General features: G+C 39.4%; 1 protein-coding gene across 4 annotated transcripts; it reads right to left on the bottom strand.

Moving 5' to 3' along the window:
- Positions 1-44: 44 nt before the first annotated feature.
- On the bottom strand, positions 45-5,314 carry LOC112726661 (uncharacterized). 4 transcript variants are annotated; one of them, XM_025776146.3, is made up of 11 exons: positions 4,913-5,314; positions 3,299-3,668; positions 3,051-3,125; positions 2,917-2,970; positions 2,680-2,758; positions 2,464-2,591; positions 2,167-2,250; positions 1,729-1,812; positions 1,321-1,472; positions 844-994; positions 45-738 (listed from the first exon to the last, which is right to left on the bottom strand). In XM_025776146.3, the coding sequence occupies exons 2-11, from the start codon at positions 3,644-3,646 to the stop codon at positions 418-420; spliced, it is 1,476 nt and encodes a 491-aa protein (XP_025631931.1). In that variant the 5' UTR covers positions 3,647-3,668; positions 4,913-5,314; the 3' UTR covers positions 45-417. The 4 variants fall into 4 exon arrangements, with proteins under 4 accessions (XP_025631931.1, XP_025631934.1, XP_025631932.1 ...); XM_025776149.3 differs by having other exon boundaries at positions 4,945-5,314; XM_025776147.3 differs by having other exon boundaries at positions 3,299-3,675; positions 4,913-5,306.
- Positions 5,315-17,987: the final 12,673 nt, after the last annotated feature.

Here is a 17,987-nt window from a genome sequence, read left to right as displayed (position 1 = left end):
TGCTCACAACGCTGCAAAAAACATTGATGTTAAATAAGTTTGCATTGTCCGCATCATAAATGTCTTTTCTACCAATATTTCATTGATATCTTCCCCATGATACAATAATTAAATTTCTCTGTTACATGTGAAGCATCTTTAAGTTATATATTGTCAATAATGTACTTATGTACAGACTGCAGAACATTGGTGCTACCACCAACCCCCTCCGCCCCCACAAAAAAAAACTACAAACTACCGAATAATGGGTGCTCTTACTTTCCTACTGTCTTTGCATTGCATCATAAAATAGTCATCCCTATTCCCTACATTATGTCCATTTCTATGGATTCTTTTGATTGCCAATTGGAAGGGAATATATAAGGCCCTCTGCTTATTGTTTTAGTGGCAGCAACTCAAGATTTTCTTATTCTCTTATCATGCTTTGCTTGCTACCTCTGTGGAAACAAACACCTCTTCTGGTTTAACTTTTATCTTAACTGGATTCCCTAGCTTTGATTTATCTTCCATTCTTGCAATTTCTAAAGCTTTTGCACATACAGGAAAACTTTGATCATCCCATGACTCCAAAATCACACCGGAACCTATGCATTTTCTTCCCTCATAGAAGGCCGCAAATTGCCCAGCTGCTAGGCCTTGATCATCTTCAGATAACCGGACAACAGCAACGCTTTCTTGACCATCCTCTCCTACTTCCATTTCGAAACTACAATCGTAGAATCCCGGACCGTGTCTCACCTGAAATGGTTCAAGATAACAGAACTTACAGTACTATACACAGAACGAAAATGTTTCTAGTTTCTCCCAACAGGGAAGAAAAACTGAAATTCGAGAACTTCTCACCTTGCATTGAAGCTGACTTGTCTGGGTTGCAGGCAGCCCACTCAACCATTTTAAAGAGCTTACACGAAATAGACGCCTTCTTTTGTCAAAGGAAAAGTAATTTCTTGACACAAAGACTACATTGTTTTTAATATCCTTTTCAACAACGTACCTGCGCGAGAAGAAAAATGGGATAAGAAACATTACAAGGAGGCCAAAATTGATACTTTAGACTAGGATAAATATACAATCAAAGCAAATTTTAAAATGAATCTAGGTGGAGAAACTTATTGAAGAGCAAAAGCTTGATCCTTTTCAAGAAAATTATCAAAAGTTTAAAAACCTCCCAATGTGAACTATAGAGTTCAGACTTTCATACTTCACCTACAATATGTGGGATCTATCTTCAGGGAAAAATGGAATCTATAATTATATGATCGAAACTTCATTAGATAGATAATACAGTTGATGCCAAAAAGAAATATAGAGGGAACAAACCATGGGCCCCCAGGTAGACGTAAACCCTGACGCTGGCCAATAGTATAAAACCAGAATCCCCGATGTTTGCCAAGGAAATCTCCTGTCTCAGCTTCTAGTATGATACCTTCCCTCTCCCCAATATGTCTTGCAACAAATTCACTGAACCTTATCTGCTACCCAGAAGGTAAGGACATGGTTTTGAATAAGAAAACTATTTTTGAGATTTGTTTCAAAATACTAAAATGTGAACTAATTGACAACATAAAAGTAAATTATTCAAAATGTAAATTAACATGAATAAAATTTCAGAATCAACATCGTCCACATTCAAATCAATTCAAAAGAATCATTAGTGATATGTAAAAGAATCTATTTCTCAAAACTTTGACATAGATATAGTGTAATGGAGCTGTTTACTTTGCATACCTTGCCCAAAAAGCATATACCTTGTGAATCCTTTCTATCCTTATTTGGAAGATCAAATTCTGTTGCCAGCCTGCGGACTTCATCCTGCAAAATTTGTGGCAGGAGACAAAAGTTAGACTTCAAATTTTATTTTTCACAATGCAGTGCTATAATTGTTTTTAATCTTTTCATTTACAAAAAAATGTTAGCATGCCCGAAATGATAAAAAATGTTAACTAAACAGAACAAAATAACTTCTCGGGCCTTTCATAAGTGGTTAGTGCAAAACAGCATACAATTTTCAAACTCAAATTACAATTCAGGGCACTACAAAGGTAACAAGTATTTTCTGAATGCATACAGCCGATTAGTCATGCTAGACCATCATAAAAGTGACAACATAATGCACAAAAATAAAGCAATGTAACTGGTACAAGTCAGTCACAACTCGCAACAAACCTTGGAAATACGCCCAAGAGGAAAAAGAAGTTGCTTCAGCTGGGACTGTGAGAGGTGTGAAAGGAAATACGTTTGATCTTTCACCTAAAATTTTAAAACCACGTAAGAAACCAACTGCTAACAAAAATTTTTACCTGAGTAATAAACGAGAAAGCAAACACTTAATAGGACTTCTAAAAAAATTTAAGTTAATCTGTCTAAATTCTTCACAGAAAGCTGACTATGTATATCACCTATAAACCTGAAATGCAAACAAGATCAGGTAATGATAATGGTATATACATCTCATATGGGTACCATGTCTTGCGACAGCTCCAGAACAGAAGGTTCCTCCATTTGATCGGCACATGGGTGGATAACATTTGCATAATGTCCGGAGGCAACATAGTCAAATCCCATACCACTTATTGCATCCAAAAATGCACCTGAAAAAACTAATGTTTGATTAACGAAATAGTACACAGAATAAACCATGGCAGTGGATTCGTTCATCACATGTAATTCAATGCGCACCAAATTTTATTCTTGTGTTACAGAGAACATCCGGATTAGGAGTTCGGCCACAACGATACTCTTCAATGATGTAAGAAACCTGATATGCAGCATGTGTGCATCTTAATTAGAATCACTCAATTATTTTAATAGTCTAATTACACGAGTGTGCTATAATTTGATGTTTGACAGCTTGGGTGAAACTGAGTAAAGAATAGAAAAAAAAGAAGTTCAAGAGAGGGGTTCATTTCATCATACCACATTGTTCCAGTATTCATCGGTCAAATGCACAACTTCTAATGGCACCTCAACCTGTAATAAAACTCGTTTGCATTATACATAAGCAACAATGAGCTCTTTCTTTTGAGTAGTGAACAAGGAAAGAAATTAACCTGATTACAAACAGCTTTGGCATACTTCAAATCCTCTTCCCAGGGGCACTCTGACCAAAAGTTCTCAAAATCTTCCTACAGATAAAAGCCACGCATCAGAACCAATCTAAGCAAGTGTGTTGGGAATGGTTGGATTAAGATGCAGTTATGTTAACTAACTAAATGCAAGCATACACTAGGTCAAATCATGTCATGAACACTCAGTTGTGAGAATTTAATGAGGGATTAGAGTTCGGAGGGAGCAGTACTTGGAACCAAATCTTGAGGTAGAAGGCGGTGCAGGAATGGCCGGCGGCGTGGAGGAGCCGGAGGGCGACGCTGCTGTCAACACCGCCGCTGAGAAGTACTGCGACTCGGAGGTGCTTGTGAGGCATGGAGCAGCGGAGATAAGGTTGGAGATCAACATGGAAGGAGGAGGAAGAGGAGGAGATGAAAGAGTCACTGGGAGCAAGTGTCGCGGAGGCGGACAGAGGAGAGAGGAGGTTTGAGGTGGGGAAGCGGAGGAGACGTGGGCGGCGAGGGAATCGAAGTGTTGGGAGAGGAAGAGAAGCCATTGGCTTCCAGCAGCTCCATCGCACCACCACTCTCAGCATCATACCCTCCTTCACCTTCTTCACTCTTGCAGCTCGAAAACGGAAAATAAAAAGAGAGAAGAAAATTTCAATTTCATGTTGCTTTGTTGTTGCCCTACCCTACCACCAATATCAATTGTTTCTATCTGCATTTATTTGCTTTTTGCTACCGAAACAAATCAAACAATCAATCAATTTCGCTCTCTCTGACATAACATAAAGGTGTTTGAGTAAACACTCAAATTTGGTCTTAAAAATAAGAACATAAAACGAAATGCCCACGTGAATTGCAATAAACTCAACCAAGAGCATAGTTGTCAGAACCAAACCGGTTATCGAACCAATCAGGCTACTGATTCACTGGTTGAACCGGTGACTCAGTCCCACGTAAATAAAAATATAAAATAGTCAATAACTATATTAAAATTTGAATTAGTCAGCTACAATGGTATCTTAATTTAACAACAATCAAGTCTCAATTAGTTAGTACTACAATAGTATCTTAGTTTAACACACAAGAGTAACAATTCATGAATTATATCTAAGAAATAATTCAGCAATTCAGAAATTCAGCAATTCATAAACTAATTCAGAACTGATTCAAAACCAATTCAACTAATTCAGCAATTTAAAACCAATTCAACATTTCAATTCTGCCAAGAAGCCAAAACTGAATGAAGAACTATGCAATAGCTTGAAGAACAAATAATAGCAAAGGAACCCTTTGAGAAAACAGAATGAAAACCAATAACCTATTGTAATCTGAATATACCTCTTCATTAGTATAACAAAAAAAAGTGTATACAAAAGCAATGATCTATATCTCTCTCTTTAGAACCCGATGACTCATAGCTATTTATACATGTACTGCAAAATTATTATGCACCAATAACCAACTTGTGAACACCAATCCTAACTAACCAATCTTGAGTCTTCTTGACTTCTTTCTTTAATATCTTTGCTATCTTTATTTATACCTTCAATAAATTCAACCACTGCCATAGTTATTTCTAATCAGCTCATAAGCCAATCAACAATAAAATTCACAGCAATAACACAAGAAATTTCAGCAATTCAGCAATTCAGCAAATTCAGAAATTCAGTAATTCATAAACAAGTTCAGAAACCAATTCAACTAATTCAGCCATTCAAAACCAATTCAACATTTCAACTCAACCCTGCCATATTTATTTCTAATCAGCTCATCAACCAATCAACAATAAAATTCACAGCAATAACACAAGAAATTTCACGGGAAAAAAAAAACTGAAAAAACAAGTAAATGCTCACGGCAGGAAAGAGAGTGGAGCAGTAGAGCACACCACGAAGAGAGCTCACGGCAGGGAAGCAATGGAGCACACCAGGGACGCAGGCGGCCGGAGGAGGAGACGCGAGATGCGAGCGGAGGAGAGCTGGTGGATCCGGCGAAGGCGCGGCGACGGAGGTGAGTGTGCGGTGGCGCCGTGGCGGTGAACCGAGGTGACAGAGAGAGAGCTGGGGTGGCTGCCGATTTGGAAGGTGGGTTCAGCCGTTCGGTTCTTCAGGAGGACAGGAAGGACGAAGTCACGAAGGAGAATGGGTGAGAGTAGCAAGGTTGAAGCTGAAGCTTGAAGGAGACAAGGATAGGGGAGAGTCTCAGTCTCTCTGAACTCTGAAGGGAAGGAGAATGGGGGAGTAGTGAGCTAGGCTTTCGTTTGGGGATGGGGTTTCTTTTTTTTTCCCTAATTTTTCCAGTTTGAACCGGTCCAGATTTTAAAATCCGACCGGTTCGCTAATTTTCTACCAAACCGACCAGTTTAAACCGGTTCTTACCGGTTTTCTCTTTTATCCGGCCGTATGCATCATCCGGACCGATCATATGGTCGGTTCAGCAATTTTCCAGTCCGACCGACTAATTCGATCCGATTTTGACAACTATGACCAAGAGCGTAAAAAGAAATTGCTGTACATTTTTATTTTATTTTAGTTACTAATTTTCAATTTAGTCAATAAATCTATGATATCATTAACAAGCTGAATACATCAACACATAGCTCATATTTTACGAGTAAATAGACATTTATTAGCAGAGACCATTAATACGTTGCACTCCAAAATCAGCATTGTTAAAACTAATTTACACACTAAGATGATGTATTGACAATATTTTCGGTCTAAGCAATTACACCAATCTAATAACTCGGTAAAATTTTGATTTACATGGAAAATTAAAATATTAACATTTTACACACACAATTCAAAACTAGAAATAGACACTGCAATAAAAAAGACATAAGAAAAATTAAAACTACACAAACTGTCTTCCTTCCTAGTCATGCCTCCAAATACCAGAGGGAATAACTGAGCTCTACTAAAATCGCCGATTAAAATGGCCTTCTAGGTTTTTGTATGGTAACAAACTGTTTAATTGGGTTAGCTCGGGGGGAGCTACGTGAAAATTTGCATGCATTTGGCAAGGTTGGCATTTTTTCACAAATTCTGTGGCGTCTTTCTGCAAGGTCGGCCAGTAGAATCCAGCTCGGATTACTTTTCTGGCTAGCGACCTGGCTCCGAGATGGTTTCCGCAGATTCCATTGTGGACCTCCTCTAGCACTTCAGTGGTCCTTGAGGTCGGTACGCACTTCAACAATGGCGTTGATATTCCTCTTTTATAAAGGATATTTTTCACCAGAGTGTAATATTGTGCTTCCCTCCGGATTTTCTTGGCCTCTTTTTCCTCTTTGGGGAGGATGTCGAATTTTAGGTATTCGACCAGAGGATTCATCCATCCGAGATTTAGCCCGGATACCTCAAGGACATCTTGTTTGCCCTCTGCTTTTACTACAGAGGGCTCTTGGAGAGTTTTCTGGATCAGGCTTCTATTGTTCCCTCCTGGCTTAGTACTTGCTAACTTGGAGAGGGCGTCTGCTCTGCTATTGAGATCCCGAGTTATATGCTTAACTTCGGTTTCGGCAAAGCGTCTGAGGTATTCCAAAGTTTTTTTCAGGTATCTCTTCATGTTTGGGTCTTTGGCCTGATACTCTCCATTTATCTGGGAGGTCACCACCTGAGAGTCACTGTATATCATCACTTATGTCGCACCGACCTCTTATGCCAGCTTCAATCCTGCAATCAGGGCTTCATATTCTGCCTGGTTATTTGAAGCTGGGAATTCGAATTTGAGGGATACCTCTATTTGAGTTCCCCTTTCATCCGCCAATATTATGCCTGCACCGCTTCCTGTTTTATTTGAGGATCCATCTACATAGAGTTCCCATGTAGTTGGCTTTTCCTCTTGGTCTCCTGCGTACTCAGCTATGAAGTCGGTGAGGCATTGGGCTTTGATTGCTGTCCGAGTTTCATACTTCAAATCAAACTCGGAGAGCTCTATTGCCCATTGAACCATTCTCCCCGCAACATCCGTCTTCTGGAGGATTTGCTTCATGGGTTGGTTTGTTCGGACTCTTATTGTATGTGCTTGAAAGTAAGGCCGTAGCCTTCGTGAGGCTATTACTAAGGAGTAGGCAAACTTCTCTAGTTTGTGGTACCTTAGCTCGGGGCCTTGTAGAACTTTGCTGATGAAGTAAACTGGATGTTGTCCGACCTCGTCCTCCCTTATCAGGGCTGATGCGACAGCTTTGTCTGCTACGAATAAATAAAGGACAAGATCTTCCCTGACTAGAGGTCGGGTTAGGATTGGCGGTTGACTCAAGAACCTTTTGAACTCCTAGAATGCTTCTTCGCGTTCCGGAGTCCATTTGAACTGGCATCCCTTTCTTAATAAAGAAAACAGTGGAAGGGATTTGAGTGCTGATCCTGCCAAGAACCTGGAGAGGGCTGCAAGTCGGCCGTTCAATTGCTGAACCTCTCTTAAGCAAGTCGGGCTCTTCATTTCCAGGATAGCTTTACACTTATCGGGATTTGCTTCAATCCCTCTCTGTGTTAGCATAAAACCTAGGAATTTTCCAGCCTCTACCGCAAAGGCACATTTTGCGGGATTTAGCCTCATCCCGTGTAGCCTTATGGTGTCGAAGACTTGCAAGAGGTCTGATAAGAGGTCGACTCCTTCCTTGGTTTTTACTAGCATGTCGTCGACGTAGACTTCCATTAAGCTCCCAAGGTGAGGGGCGAACACCTTATTCATCAGCCTTTGGTATGTGGCCCCTGCATTTTTTAATCCAAATGGCATGACCACGTAGCAAAAATTAGCTCTGGGCGTGATGAATGATGTTTTCTCCTGGTCTGGCTCATACATCGGGATTTGGTTATATCCCGAGTAGGCATCCATGAACGATAAGTATTGATATCCCGAGCTAGAGTCTACTAAGGTATCAATACTCGGGAGTGGATAAGGGTCTTTGGGACATGCTTTATTTAAGTCGGTGTAGTCAACACATCCTCCAATTGCCGTTTTGCTTCTTGACTAGAACTACATTTGCTAGCCATGTTGGATATTTAACTTCTCTAATGAAGCCGGCTTCTAGGAATGCCTGAACTTGCTCTTCCACCACTAGGGCTCGTTCCGGGCCGAGCTTGCGCCTTTTCTGTTGTACAGGTCGGGATCCCGGATGTACCGAGAGCTTGTGGGACATGAGCTTGGGGTCTATCCCGGGCATGTCGGAAGCCTTCCAGGCGAAGAGGTCGGATTTGTCTCTCAAGAGCTTAGTCAACCCTTGCTTCAGGGTCTCCCCTAGGTTGGCTCCTATGCTGGTATTCTTTCCTTCCTCTTCGCCGACCTGTATTTCTTCAGTTTTTCCTCCTGGCTGTGGTCGTAGCTCTTCTTTGGCCCTTGCACCACCGAGCTCTATGGTGTGAACCTCTTTGCCTTTTTCCCTCAGGTTCAGGCTTTCATTGTAACACTTTCTTGCCAACTTCTGGTCTCCCCGCACTGTTGTTATTCCCGCAGGTGTCGGAAATTTCATGCAAAGATGGGGGGTAGACACCACCGCTCCGAGTCGATTCAGGGTGGTTCTGCCGATTAGGGCATTGTATGCTGACCCTACGTCGATGACTATAAAGTCTATACTCAGAGTTTTGGATTTTTTCCCCTTTTCAAAGGTAGTGTGGAGGGGTATAAATCCTAGTGGTTTTATTAGCGTATCGCCTAGCCCGTACAAGGTGTCGGGGTAGGCTCTTAATTCCTTTTCATCCAGCCCCAGTTTGTCAAACGCGGGTTTGAAAAGGATATCTGCCGAGCTTCCTTGATCTACTAGGGTTCTGTGGAGATGAGCATTAGCTAGGATCATAGTTATTACCACTGGATCGTCGTGTCCAGAGATTACTCCTTGCCCATCCTCTTTTGTAAATGAGATAGTGGGAAGGTCGGATGATTCATTTCCGACCTGGTATACTCGCTTGAGGTGTCTTTTGCGAGCGGACTTGGTGAGTCCCCCTCTTGCGAATCCGCCTGAGATCATATGTATATGTCTCTACGGAGTCTGCGGTGGTGGGTCTCTTCTATCCGCATCTTCTCGCTTTCTCTTCCCATGATTGTCCGACCTTTCTATGAGATATCTGTCAAGTCGGCCTTCTCTGGCCAGCTTTTCTATCACATTTTTAAGGTCGTAACAGTCATTTGTCGAGTGACCATATATTTTATGGTACTCACAGTAGTCGCTGCGACTCCCTCCTTTTTTATTTTTAATGGGCCTGGGAGGTGGCAGCCTTTCAGCATTGCAAATTTCTCTGTATACGTCCACTATAGAAACCTTTAGAGGAGTATAAGAGTGATATTTCCTGGGCCTGTCAGGACCGAGGTCTTCTTTCTTCTTGGGCTCCCTTTCTCTCTCTTTTATTGAGGGAAGGTGCCCAGGTCGCCAGCTCGACTTTCTCAGCCTGACGTTTTCCTCCATGTTGATGTACTTTTCAGCTCTTTCTTGTACGTCACTCAGGGAGGTGGGGTGCCTTTTTGATATGGATTGTGAGAAGGAACCTTCCCTAAGTCCATTTACTAGCCCCATAATGACTGTCTCGGTGGGCAGGTCTTGAATCTCTAAGCATGCTTTGTTGAACCTTTCCATATAATCTCGTAGAGGTTCTCCGACCTCCTGCTTTATTCCCAGGAGGCTCGGTGCATGCTTTACTTTATCTTTCTGAATGGAGAACCTCATCAGAAACTTCCTCGAGAGGTCCTCGAAGCTGGTGACTGACCTTGGAGGGAGACTATCGAACCACTTCATCGCTGCTTTCGATAAGGTGGTCGGAAAAGCTTTGCAGCGCGTTGCATCAGAAGCATCAGTCAGATACATCCGACTTTTAAAGTTACTTAGATGATGCTTTGGATCGGTGGTTCCGTCATAGAGGTCCATATCGGGGCTTTTAAAGTTTTTTGGAACTTTTGCTCTCATTATGTCCTCACTGAAAGGGTCCTCCCCTCCCGGGGGCGACTCTTCTCGATCTTCACGGGAGTTCCGACCTCTGAGGGAGGATTCTAACTTTAAGAGTTTTTTCTCTAACTCTTTTCGTCGATCCATCTCCTCTCTTAGGTGCTTTTCTATCTCCCTTTGTTGCTCCCGTTCCTGTTCCAGCTGTTCCAAGCGACTTTGGTGGACATGGACTAGCCCCATTAATTCAGTTGCGTGGGGTGGTCCATCCTTTTCTGACTCACGCCCCTTCGAGGAATTTGTCTTCGGATTTTTAAATCCGAAGGTTCCTTCCCTGTGTTGGTCGTTGGTTTCCTGGTGAAGGGTCAGGTCTGCGTCGTGGTTTCCGGTATCCAGATTCTCTTGTTCGGAATCTAATGCCACATGACCGTCTTCCTGTGACATGTCCACCTTTACTGGTTGATCTCTCGGGTCCCCGGCAACGGCGCCAATGTTACGGTGGGTAACCAGAGATTATTGGGTTAGATTAGTTTGGCTGGCCCAATCGTTGGAATGATGGAGTATCCAAGCGGATTGATGCTCCAAGGCCCCTGTCCGACTTCGATATGAGAGAATGGGGGTGGTACCTGCAAATACACTCTGATGCCAAAGTCAGCAAAGGGAGCAAAACAGGTCTAGAGAGTATTGGGGCTTAGAGATACCTGAGGAGTGTCAGGGTATTTATAGTGGTGAACCCATAACCACCGTTGGTGTAGTTCCGTTATTCATGGGGAATAACCGTCCCTTTATCTTAGGGAGGTTGAGATATGGCTCCAGGAAGTGGGTAGAGAGATTTTAGGGGCAGTTACTCATTTGAATGGGTGTTTATCTACCAGCTAATCTTCGTCCCGACTTCTTTAGAGCAAGTCGTGGTAGGAACCGACTTCGTGGGGTGAAGATCGGTATAGAGCGAGGCGTAATCCTTTGGATTGGGCTTTTCGTTTGGACCTGGGCCTTATCATTAGGCCAGGGTATGAACAATATATATATATACTGAATGTGATCATAAATAATATAGTAATAGTTAAATCCACCAACAAATATATTGGCTATTATCACACTATAAAACAAATTAAATATAAAGGCTATTAGCTCTTATAAATTTATAAAATCGCACTGTCTTTGATTCGTGTAAGGGTTTACTTATCAAATAAACTTAAAATGTGAATAAAAAATATTTATAAAATGGACCTAACATCACTTGAAAGAATCATGGAAAATAATCAACTTACCTTATTATCCATGAGAACCATTTCTATATAAATCGTTTTGTTCTTGTTAAATTTAGATGAGACTTTCCATAATCTTATATATTAATTTTGTTAAATAATTATATATATATATATATATATATATATTTCGGTAGTTTTTCTTAATATATATACATATACATAAATATAAAAATATATGAATTATATTTTGTTAAACTCTATGTTATTGGTTATTAAAAATACTTCAATCACATATATTATATTTTTTTGTTATAATTATTTTGTTTTATAAATCTTATTTTATTTAAAAATTTGTTATTGACTAATAGAATGCTAAATACACAATATAAAATTCGAATTTTCGACGCTTATCCAAGCAAACGAGTAAATTGATTGTTTGATAATTCAAATTAGTTAAATTTTAATATTTTATTAATGCATATTCACATATACATATGCATGCACGTGTGTGCATGATACAATGTCTTGTGCTGAGTACTCTATATAAATTTGTTAGAAGAATGCCAAATTAATGCTCTCTAGAGTTGGTTCTGTGTATGCATAATTATTTAAGTAATTAATACACGTCATAAACGGAATGATTTGATTGAGAAGAAAGTCTAGGTCAGTTTTCAGACTAGCAATCATATATTAATCAAAATTTGTTTACCTTACATTTATTTATTATTTTTAAATATTTGATAACAAAATAAAATTAATAAAAAACAGTTAAAATGTATTTTATTTATTAATATTTATTAATTATAATGAATATATATTTAATAAATAATTAATATATACCAAATAAAATAAATTCTAGTTTTTTTATAATATTACCGATAATTTTTTCCATATATATATATATATATATATATATATATATATATATATATATAGAATCCTTTGTAATGATGCCAAACTAATATCAATTGATCCTATTAACCTAAATTGATTACAAGTTAAGTTAGACAGATAAGAACGTGCCACTTATTTTCAGCAATTGAATTAACTCTCATCCACTTTATGCACTAACAAGTGGTAGTAATTGTTTGAATTATTTAAAGAATCCCGCTAAAGAGCCAATGTAATATTTGTATAATGTGTGTAATGAATTATAAGTTAAAAAATGAACATTATTTATATTATCTAGAATAATTATTCGGATATCAGAGATAATAAACATCTTATGTTATAAGATCACTCATTCTAAAAGTCTAAACTGATTTTGGGGTTCATCAAAGATGAAATTCTTGACATTTTGAATCTAGAATTCTCATACCATGTCATGAAACTACTCATCCCAAAAGTTTAAGCTGATAAGAAAAAATAACACTAATAGTTATATCTCTATTATTGAATCGGACATCCCTAAACCTCCATTATACACATTGTAGAGATATTTTATTCGCTCCCAATACTTTCTCTTATTTAAATATCATATATAAATCAGATTCTTACGAGTAAGAATGTGTATGTATACAATAGAATTTGTGACTAATCCTTACCCGCTAAGAAATAGTCTAAGACAAAACTAAAAATTAGTCGTTAATTTTCAACCGAAAGATACTCAAGATTAACACCTAGCTAATTATCTAAAAAAATGTAGTTACAGAAACTAATAGGCAAAGTAATTTACCAAGGCATTTTTATTTTTATTTATTTTTAAAACCAAAAGAAACATTTTTATAGCAGGTATATTATGCATATAATTGTATGTAATATAAAAGTATAGGGAAAGATATATAATGAATATATTTCATTAAAAATATTCAAAATCAATTCGCTACTCAAAACCAAAGTACATTGAATTCTTGAGGTCTTGTCCTCAAATACATATAATCACCAATAGCAGTTGTAGCCTTTGATTCTTTTATCCACTTGCAATAATATCTCAAATTAATTAAACCAATAAATGTAAACTACATAAGCTATACGCCATGAAAATCCTTCTTATAATATTTGTAGCTTTTGGAAGCCCACCATTATCTTGCACCACCTTCTTGTAGGTCCTTTTACTTTATGCATTGTCATATTCTTTCGAGCAAAGTAGTATAGCAAACCATTCCGAAACCAAAGTTGTTAATGTGGTCATAATAATCCAAAGAATTAGTTTAATTGATTGCACTCTTTATTTGTTCTCTCCTTCTCAAACTCTATTGGCTTAAGGTGGAATAAGAGAATGTGAGGATTTATATTTGAAAAAATATAAAGAATTAATTTTTAGTTTATTAATATTAGTCAATTTTTGAGTTTAGATTTATAATTTAAAATTTTGGGTTAAGAATCTCATAATTTAAGATTTAAAATAAATAACATAATTTAAAAAAAATAGTTGAAAAAATTATTTCTTTAACATTATTTTTTGTATTTTGCTCAAGAAAATGTTATTCCAACTATAGGGCTATGTGGGCCATGTCCAGCAACTAAATATGCCTGGCCCATTTTGGTACAATATTTCATATGCAAGTTGCTTGCTAAGGGAGAAAGTTTTTTTAAAAAAAATAGAAATTAATATACTTTAGTGCCTTAACCTTTTTAATTTCATATAGGTCAATAATGGCAGGCATTACCCCATGGGATACAAATTAAAACATGCATTCATGAACCTTAACTTTATTTGTACTTGAGAAAAACGTAATGTGCTTTGTGGCGGCTACCAATTTTTTGGTGACTAAACAAGGAAAGAAACAAAGCAAAAACTATTCTAAATTCGAGTGGATGATTCGTTGGAGATCAACACCAGACTCAGACCAAATAACATGATTAGAGTTACTCTTGGCACCATATTTAGCCATCCAATCCCCAGCTCTATTTGCTTCTCGGGACACCCATTCAACGTGAACAAGCCAAGGACGAGATAAAAGCTCCTGAATCTTGTGAACCAAATCTGTTACTTCAGATGGATACCCACTTGTAAGCTCATGCATGATGGGCAGAATATCAAGGCAATCTGTTTCACATATAATATCCCTCAAACCGCAATCCCAAGCTAAAACCAGCCCCCTCCAAGCAGCAAATAATTCACATCTGATTATAGACCAAGGGGGAATGCTTCCAGAGCAGCCCGAGATTCAATCTCCCTTAGAATCTCTAATAATACACCCAAATACCGCTAAATTTGAATCCATATACAAGCTTGCATCACAATTAACTTTAAAACTATTGTCTACCGGTGGTTTCCAACACAGGCAATTTCGGAGAGACCTAAAGGCATTGCTTCGATTCCTGTAAACCTGTAAGTCCTTGGCGGTAATTCTGGCCAAGGCAACAACCTTATGGTCTGTCCAAGGGTTGTCAGTGTTGAATATGTCATTGCACCTATGTCTCCATACCCACCAAAGCCCTGCACCAAAGGACGCCTCATTGTTAGCCAAGGCCTTCCGAAACCATTCTTCAAGAGCAGTACCAGCCGTCGAGTCCAGGATACTCGGATCCAACATATACCAGATTGCCTTTGATCGTTCACAGTCTCTAAGGCAATGCTCCATAGTCTCCTGCGCCTTGTTACATCTCTTACACATATCTGAAGAAGCTAAATGCCACTTGAATCGAAAGGTCTCAGTTGGTAGAGCATCATGTAAGCTAAGCCACATAGTAAATTTGAACTTCTCTGGAATGTTTGTGTTCCACAACCAGTTCCAATTACTGTTGGCATTCCAATTTAATGTTTTCTTTAATAACCATCTGTAACCCTCCCTTGCACTATACTTTTTTGTTGCTGCAGGCCACCATTCCTACTGTGGCTCCAACTCAGTCAAACTAGGATATCTCAGACCACAAATAAACTGCTTAATCTCATGCGAAATAGGCGTGGTAAGACTATCAACCTCCCAAGACACCCCTTTCCACAAGTCAGCCACCATGAAATCTGATTCAGAAATATGTACATAAGGAACAAGGTTGCAAAGCTTACCAAAAGGAGTCCACTCATCATACCAAACTGATTTGTGGACATCTCCAATATTCCAATGAAGCCCTTCCTTGAGATGCTCATAGGCACTAACAATGTTCTTCCAGGTAGCCGATGAAGAATTTCTACTGTTTCCGTTCATATCAGATTGATTCCTGAGATATTTATGCTTCAGAACCTGCACCCATAACTTCTCACTATTATTTAGACAATCCCATACCAACTTTCCCAGAAGCGCCATGTTAGCACAGGAAGTATCCCTAATACCCAATCCTCCTGCCTTTTTAGAAGTTATGGCGACCTCCCACCTGACCAGAGGCAGCCCTTTTCCAGTCGCTTGGCCTTTCCACAAGAATTGTCTCATCAAGGAATCAATTTTATTACATGCATACTTTGGGAGAAGAGAAATTTGCATTTCATAAACTGGGATAGAGGCCATAACCGATTTAACAAGACAAAGCCTCCCTGCCTTATTCAGTAGGCGTCCTTTCCAACTGGAGAGCTTTCTCGAAATTTTTTCAATAATCTCCTGAGCCGTCTTCCTGGAAGCTCTGGCATGACCGATGTTAATTCCCAGGTATTTACCCAAATCATTGCAGAACCGGATGTTAGAGACCCCTGAGAGAACCTCTTTTCTCCTCTCCGACACCCTCTTGGAACACTGGGCCTTTGACTTATGAAGATTTACCTTTAAACCTGACGCTCTAGAAAACAAGTCCAAACAATGCATGACCTCTATTACTTGAGCTTTTGATGCCTTACAGAAAAGCAAAAGATCATCTGCAAACATCAAATGAGAGAGTCGTGGTCCATTCCTAGAAACCGCAACTGGGTTCCACAAACCTTGGGAAACTCTATGAGAGATAAAGCAGGCAAGCATTTCCATACAGAGTACAAATAGATAAGGAGACATAGGATCTCCTTGCCTCAACCCTCTCTTCGGATTGAAATTTTGGAGCCTGTTCCCATTCCACAAAACTGCCAACGAAGAGGAAGTCACACAATTCAATATAAGATTAATGGTAGCCTTTGGAAACCCAAACCGGACCAAAGTAGCTTCCAGAAAACGCCAGTCTACCCTGCCATAAGCTTTTTCCAAATCAATCTTGAATGCCATGGTCCCTTTTCGAGACTTGGTGTTCCTCATGAAGTGCATAATCTCTTGAGCAATGATAATATTCTCTGTGGTTCCTCTTCCTGGAATGAACCCTCCTTGCAAAGGACCAATGATCTCCGACAAGAAAGGTCTGAACCTGTTAACTAGAACCTTTGTGACAATTTTATAAATTACATTACATAAGCTAATAGGCCGAAACTCCCGTAAGGAAGAGGGAACTTCCACTTTAGGAATTAGAACAATGAGAGTATCGAAAATAGCCGCATTCAGTGGCTCACCCTCAAAGGCTCGCTTGACCAGTCTACACACATCGTTGCTAAGAGAGTCCCAGAACTCTTTGTAGAAGATTGCTTGAAATCCATCTGGCCCTGGGGCTTTAAATGAACTCATGGTCATCACAGCTCTTTTAACCTCTTCAGACGTCACCGGTTCCACTAACTTTTGACAAGCCTCAGTACTAAGAGACGGGCAAGGAAAAGGCCCCATGGCGTCCAGGTCAATATCCTCCCTTGTAGAAAAGAGCTTTTGAAAGAAGGAATTTGCCGCCATTTCTAGAGTCGTAGTCTCCGTGGCCCAAGACCCATCCTCCAAAAATAACCCATGAATTTTGTTCCTCTTTCTCCTGATAACTGTCTGCAGATGAAAAAATTTTGTATTTCTGTCTCCACATCTCACCCATTGTTCTCTAGATTTTTGATACCACAATAACTCTTCTTGAAGAAGGACAGCATTCAGTTCCTGATGCAAAACTTGCTCTTTGATCCTAAGCTGTTGATCTTCCCGACTTTCCAGAGTAATCTGAACATCATTCAAAAGCCTCTCCAACTCCCTTTTCTTAACAAAAATATTGCCAAAAACATTTTTATTGAAGCTAGTTGCATCTTTTTGAACCTCCAACAAACATTTGACTACATCCGGAGCTCCTCTATTCCAAGCTGTATCAACAACATTCCTAAAAAGAGGATGAGTCATCCACGCAGCCTGGAATCTGAACGGACGATGGCCTTTGGTAGCCCTCTTTGCCATCTTGCACCTAGTGAATAATGGGCAATGATCAGAGTGAAGGCGCGCCAGCACCTCAGTATAAGCCTCCGGAAACATTAGTCGTCAGTCCTGGTTGATGACTGCTCTATCAAGCTTCTTGGCCACCTGCACCCCACCTTTCACCTTCCTGTACCAAGTGAATCTTCTCCCAATAGCCCCCATATCAAACAGCCCACAATCCTCCAATGTTTCCGCAAATTGTTCTGCTCTGGCAAGTCTAAATTGCCCCCCTCTAACTTCACTCTGCAACAAGACATCATTAAAGTCCCCTAACACAATCCAAGGTCCGTGGATCATATTAGCAATCCTTGTCAAGTCACCCCACAGTTCTTTACGCCGATGTATATGCGGATTAGCATACACCGCACTGCAGTAACTAGATGTATTGCCCATAGTGATTTCAAAACTGATACATTGATCAACTACATCCAATACTCTCACAGAAATATTTGAATTAGAACATAGAACCCAGATACCCCCACTATGACCATTAGCCTCAACAATACCAACACCCTGGTAACCTAGATTATTCCAAAAAGATTTCATCCTCTCGAAAGCAATATGGGTTTCAAACAGAATGAAAAAAGTAGGATGAAATTTATTCGCTAACTCCTTACTATGAACCCGGGCCAATTTATTAGAGGCACCTCTAATATTCCAAAATAGAAAGCTTAAATCTAAATAATCCATAAAATAATTTGTATTGTAAAAAGGACCAACCTCAGCTGAAGTCCCTAACGAG

This window comes from Arachis hypogaea, chromosome 12, assembly GCF_003086295.3.
Source record: "Arachis hypogaea cultivar Tifrunner chromosome 12, arahy.Tifrunner.gnm2.J5K5, whole genome shotgun sequence".
NCBI classification, from domain to species: Eukaryota; Viridiplantae; Streptophyta; class Magnoliopsida; order Fabales; family Fabaceae; genus Arachis; species Arachis hypogaea.
The sequence above is the reverse complement of the archived record's forward strand: the minus strand, read 5'-3'. Positions and strand labels throughout refer to the sequence as shown.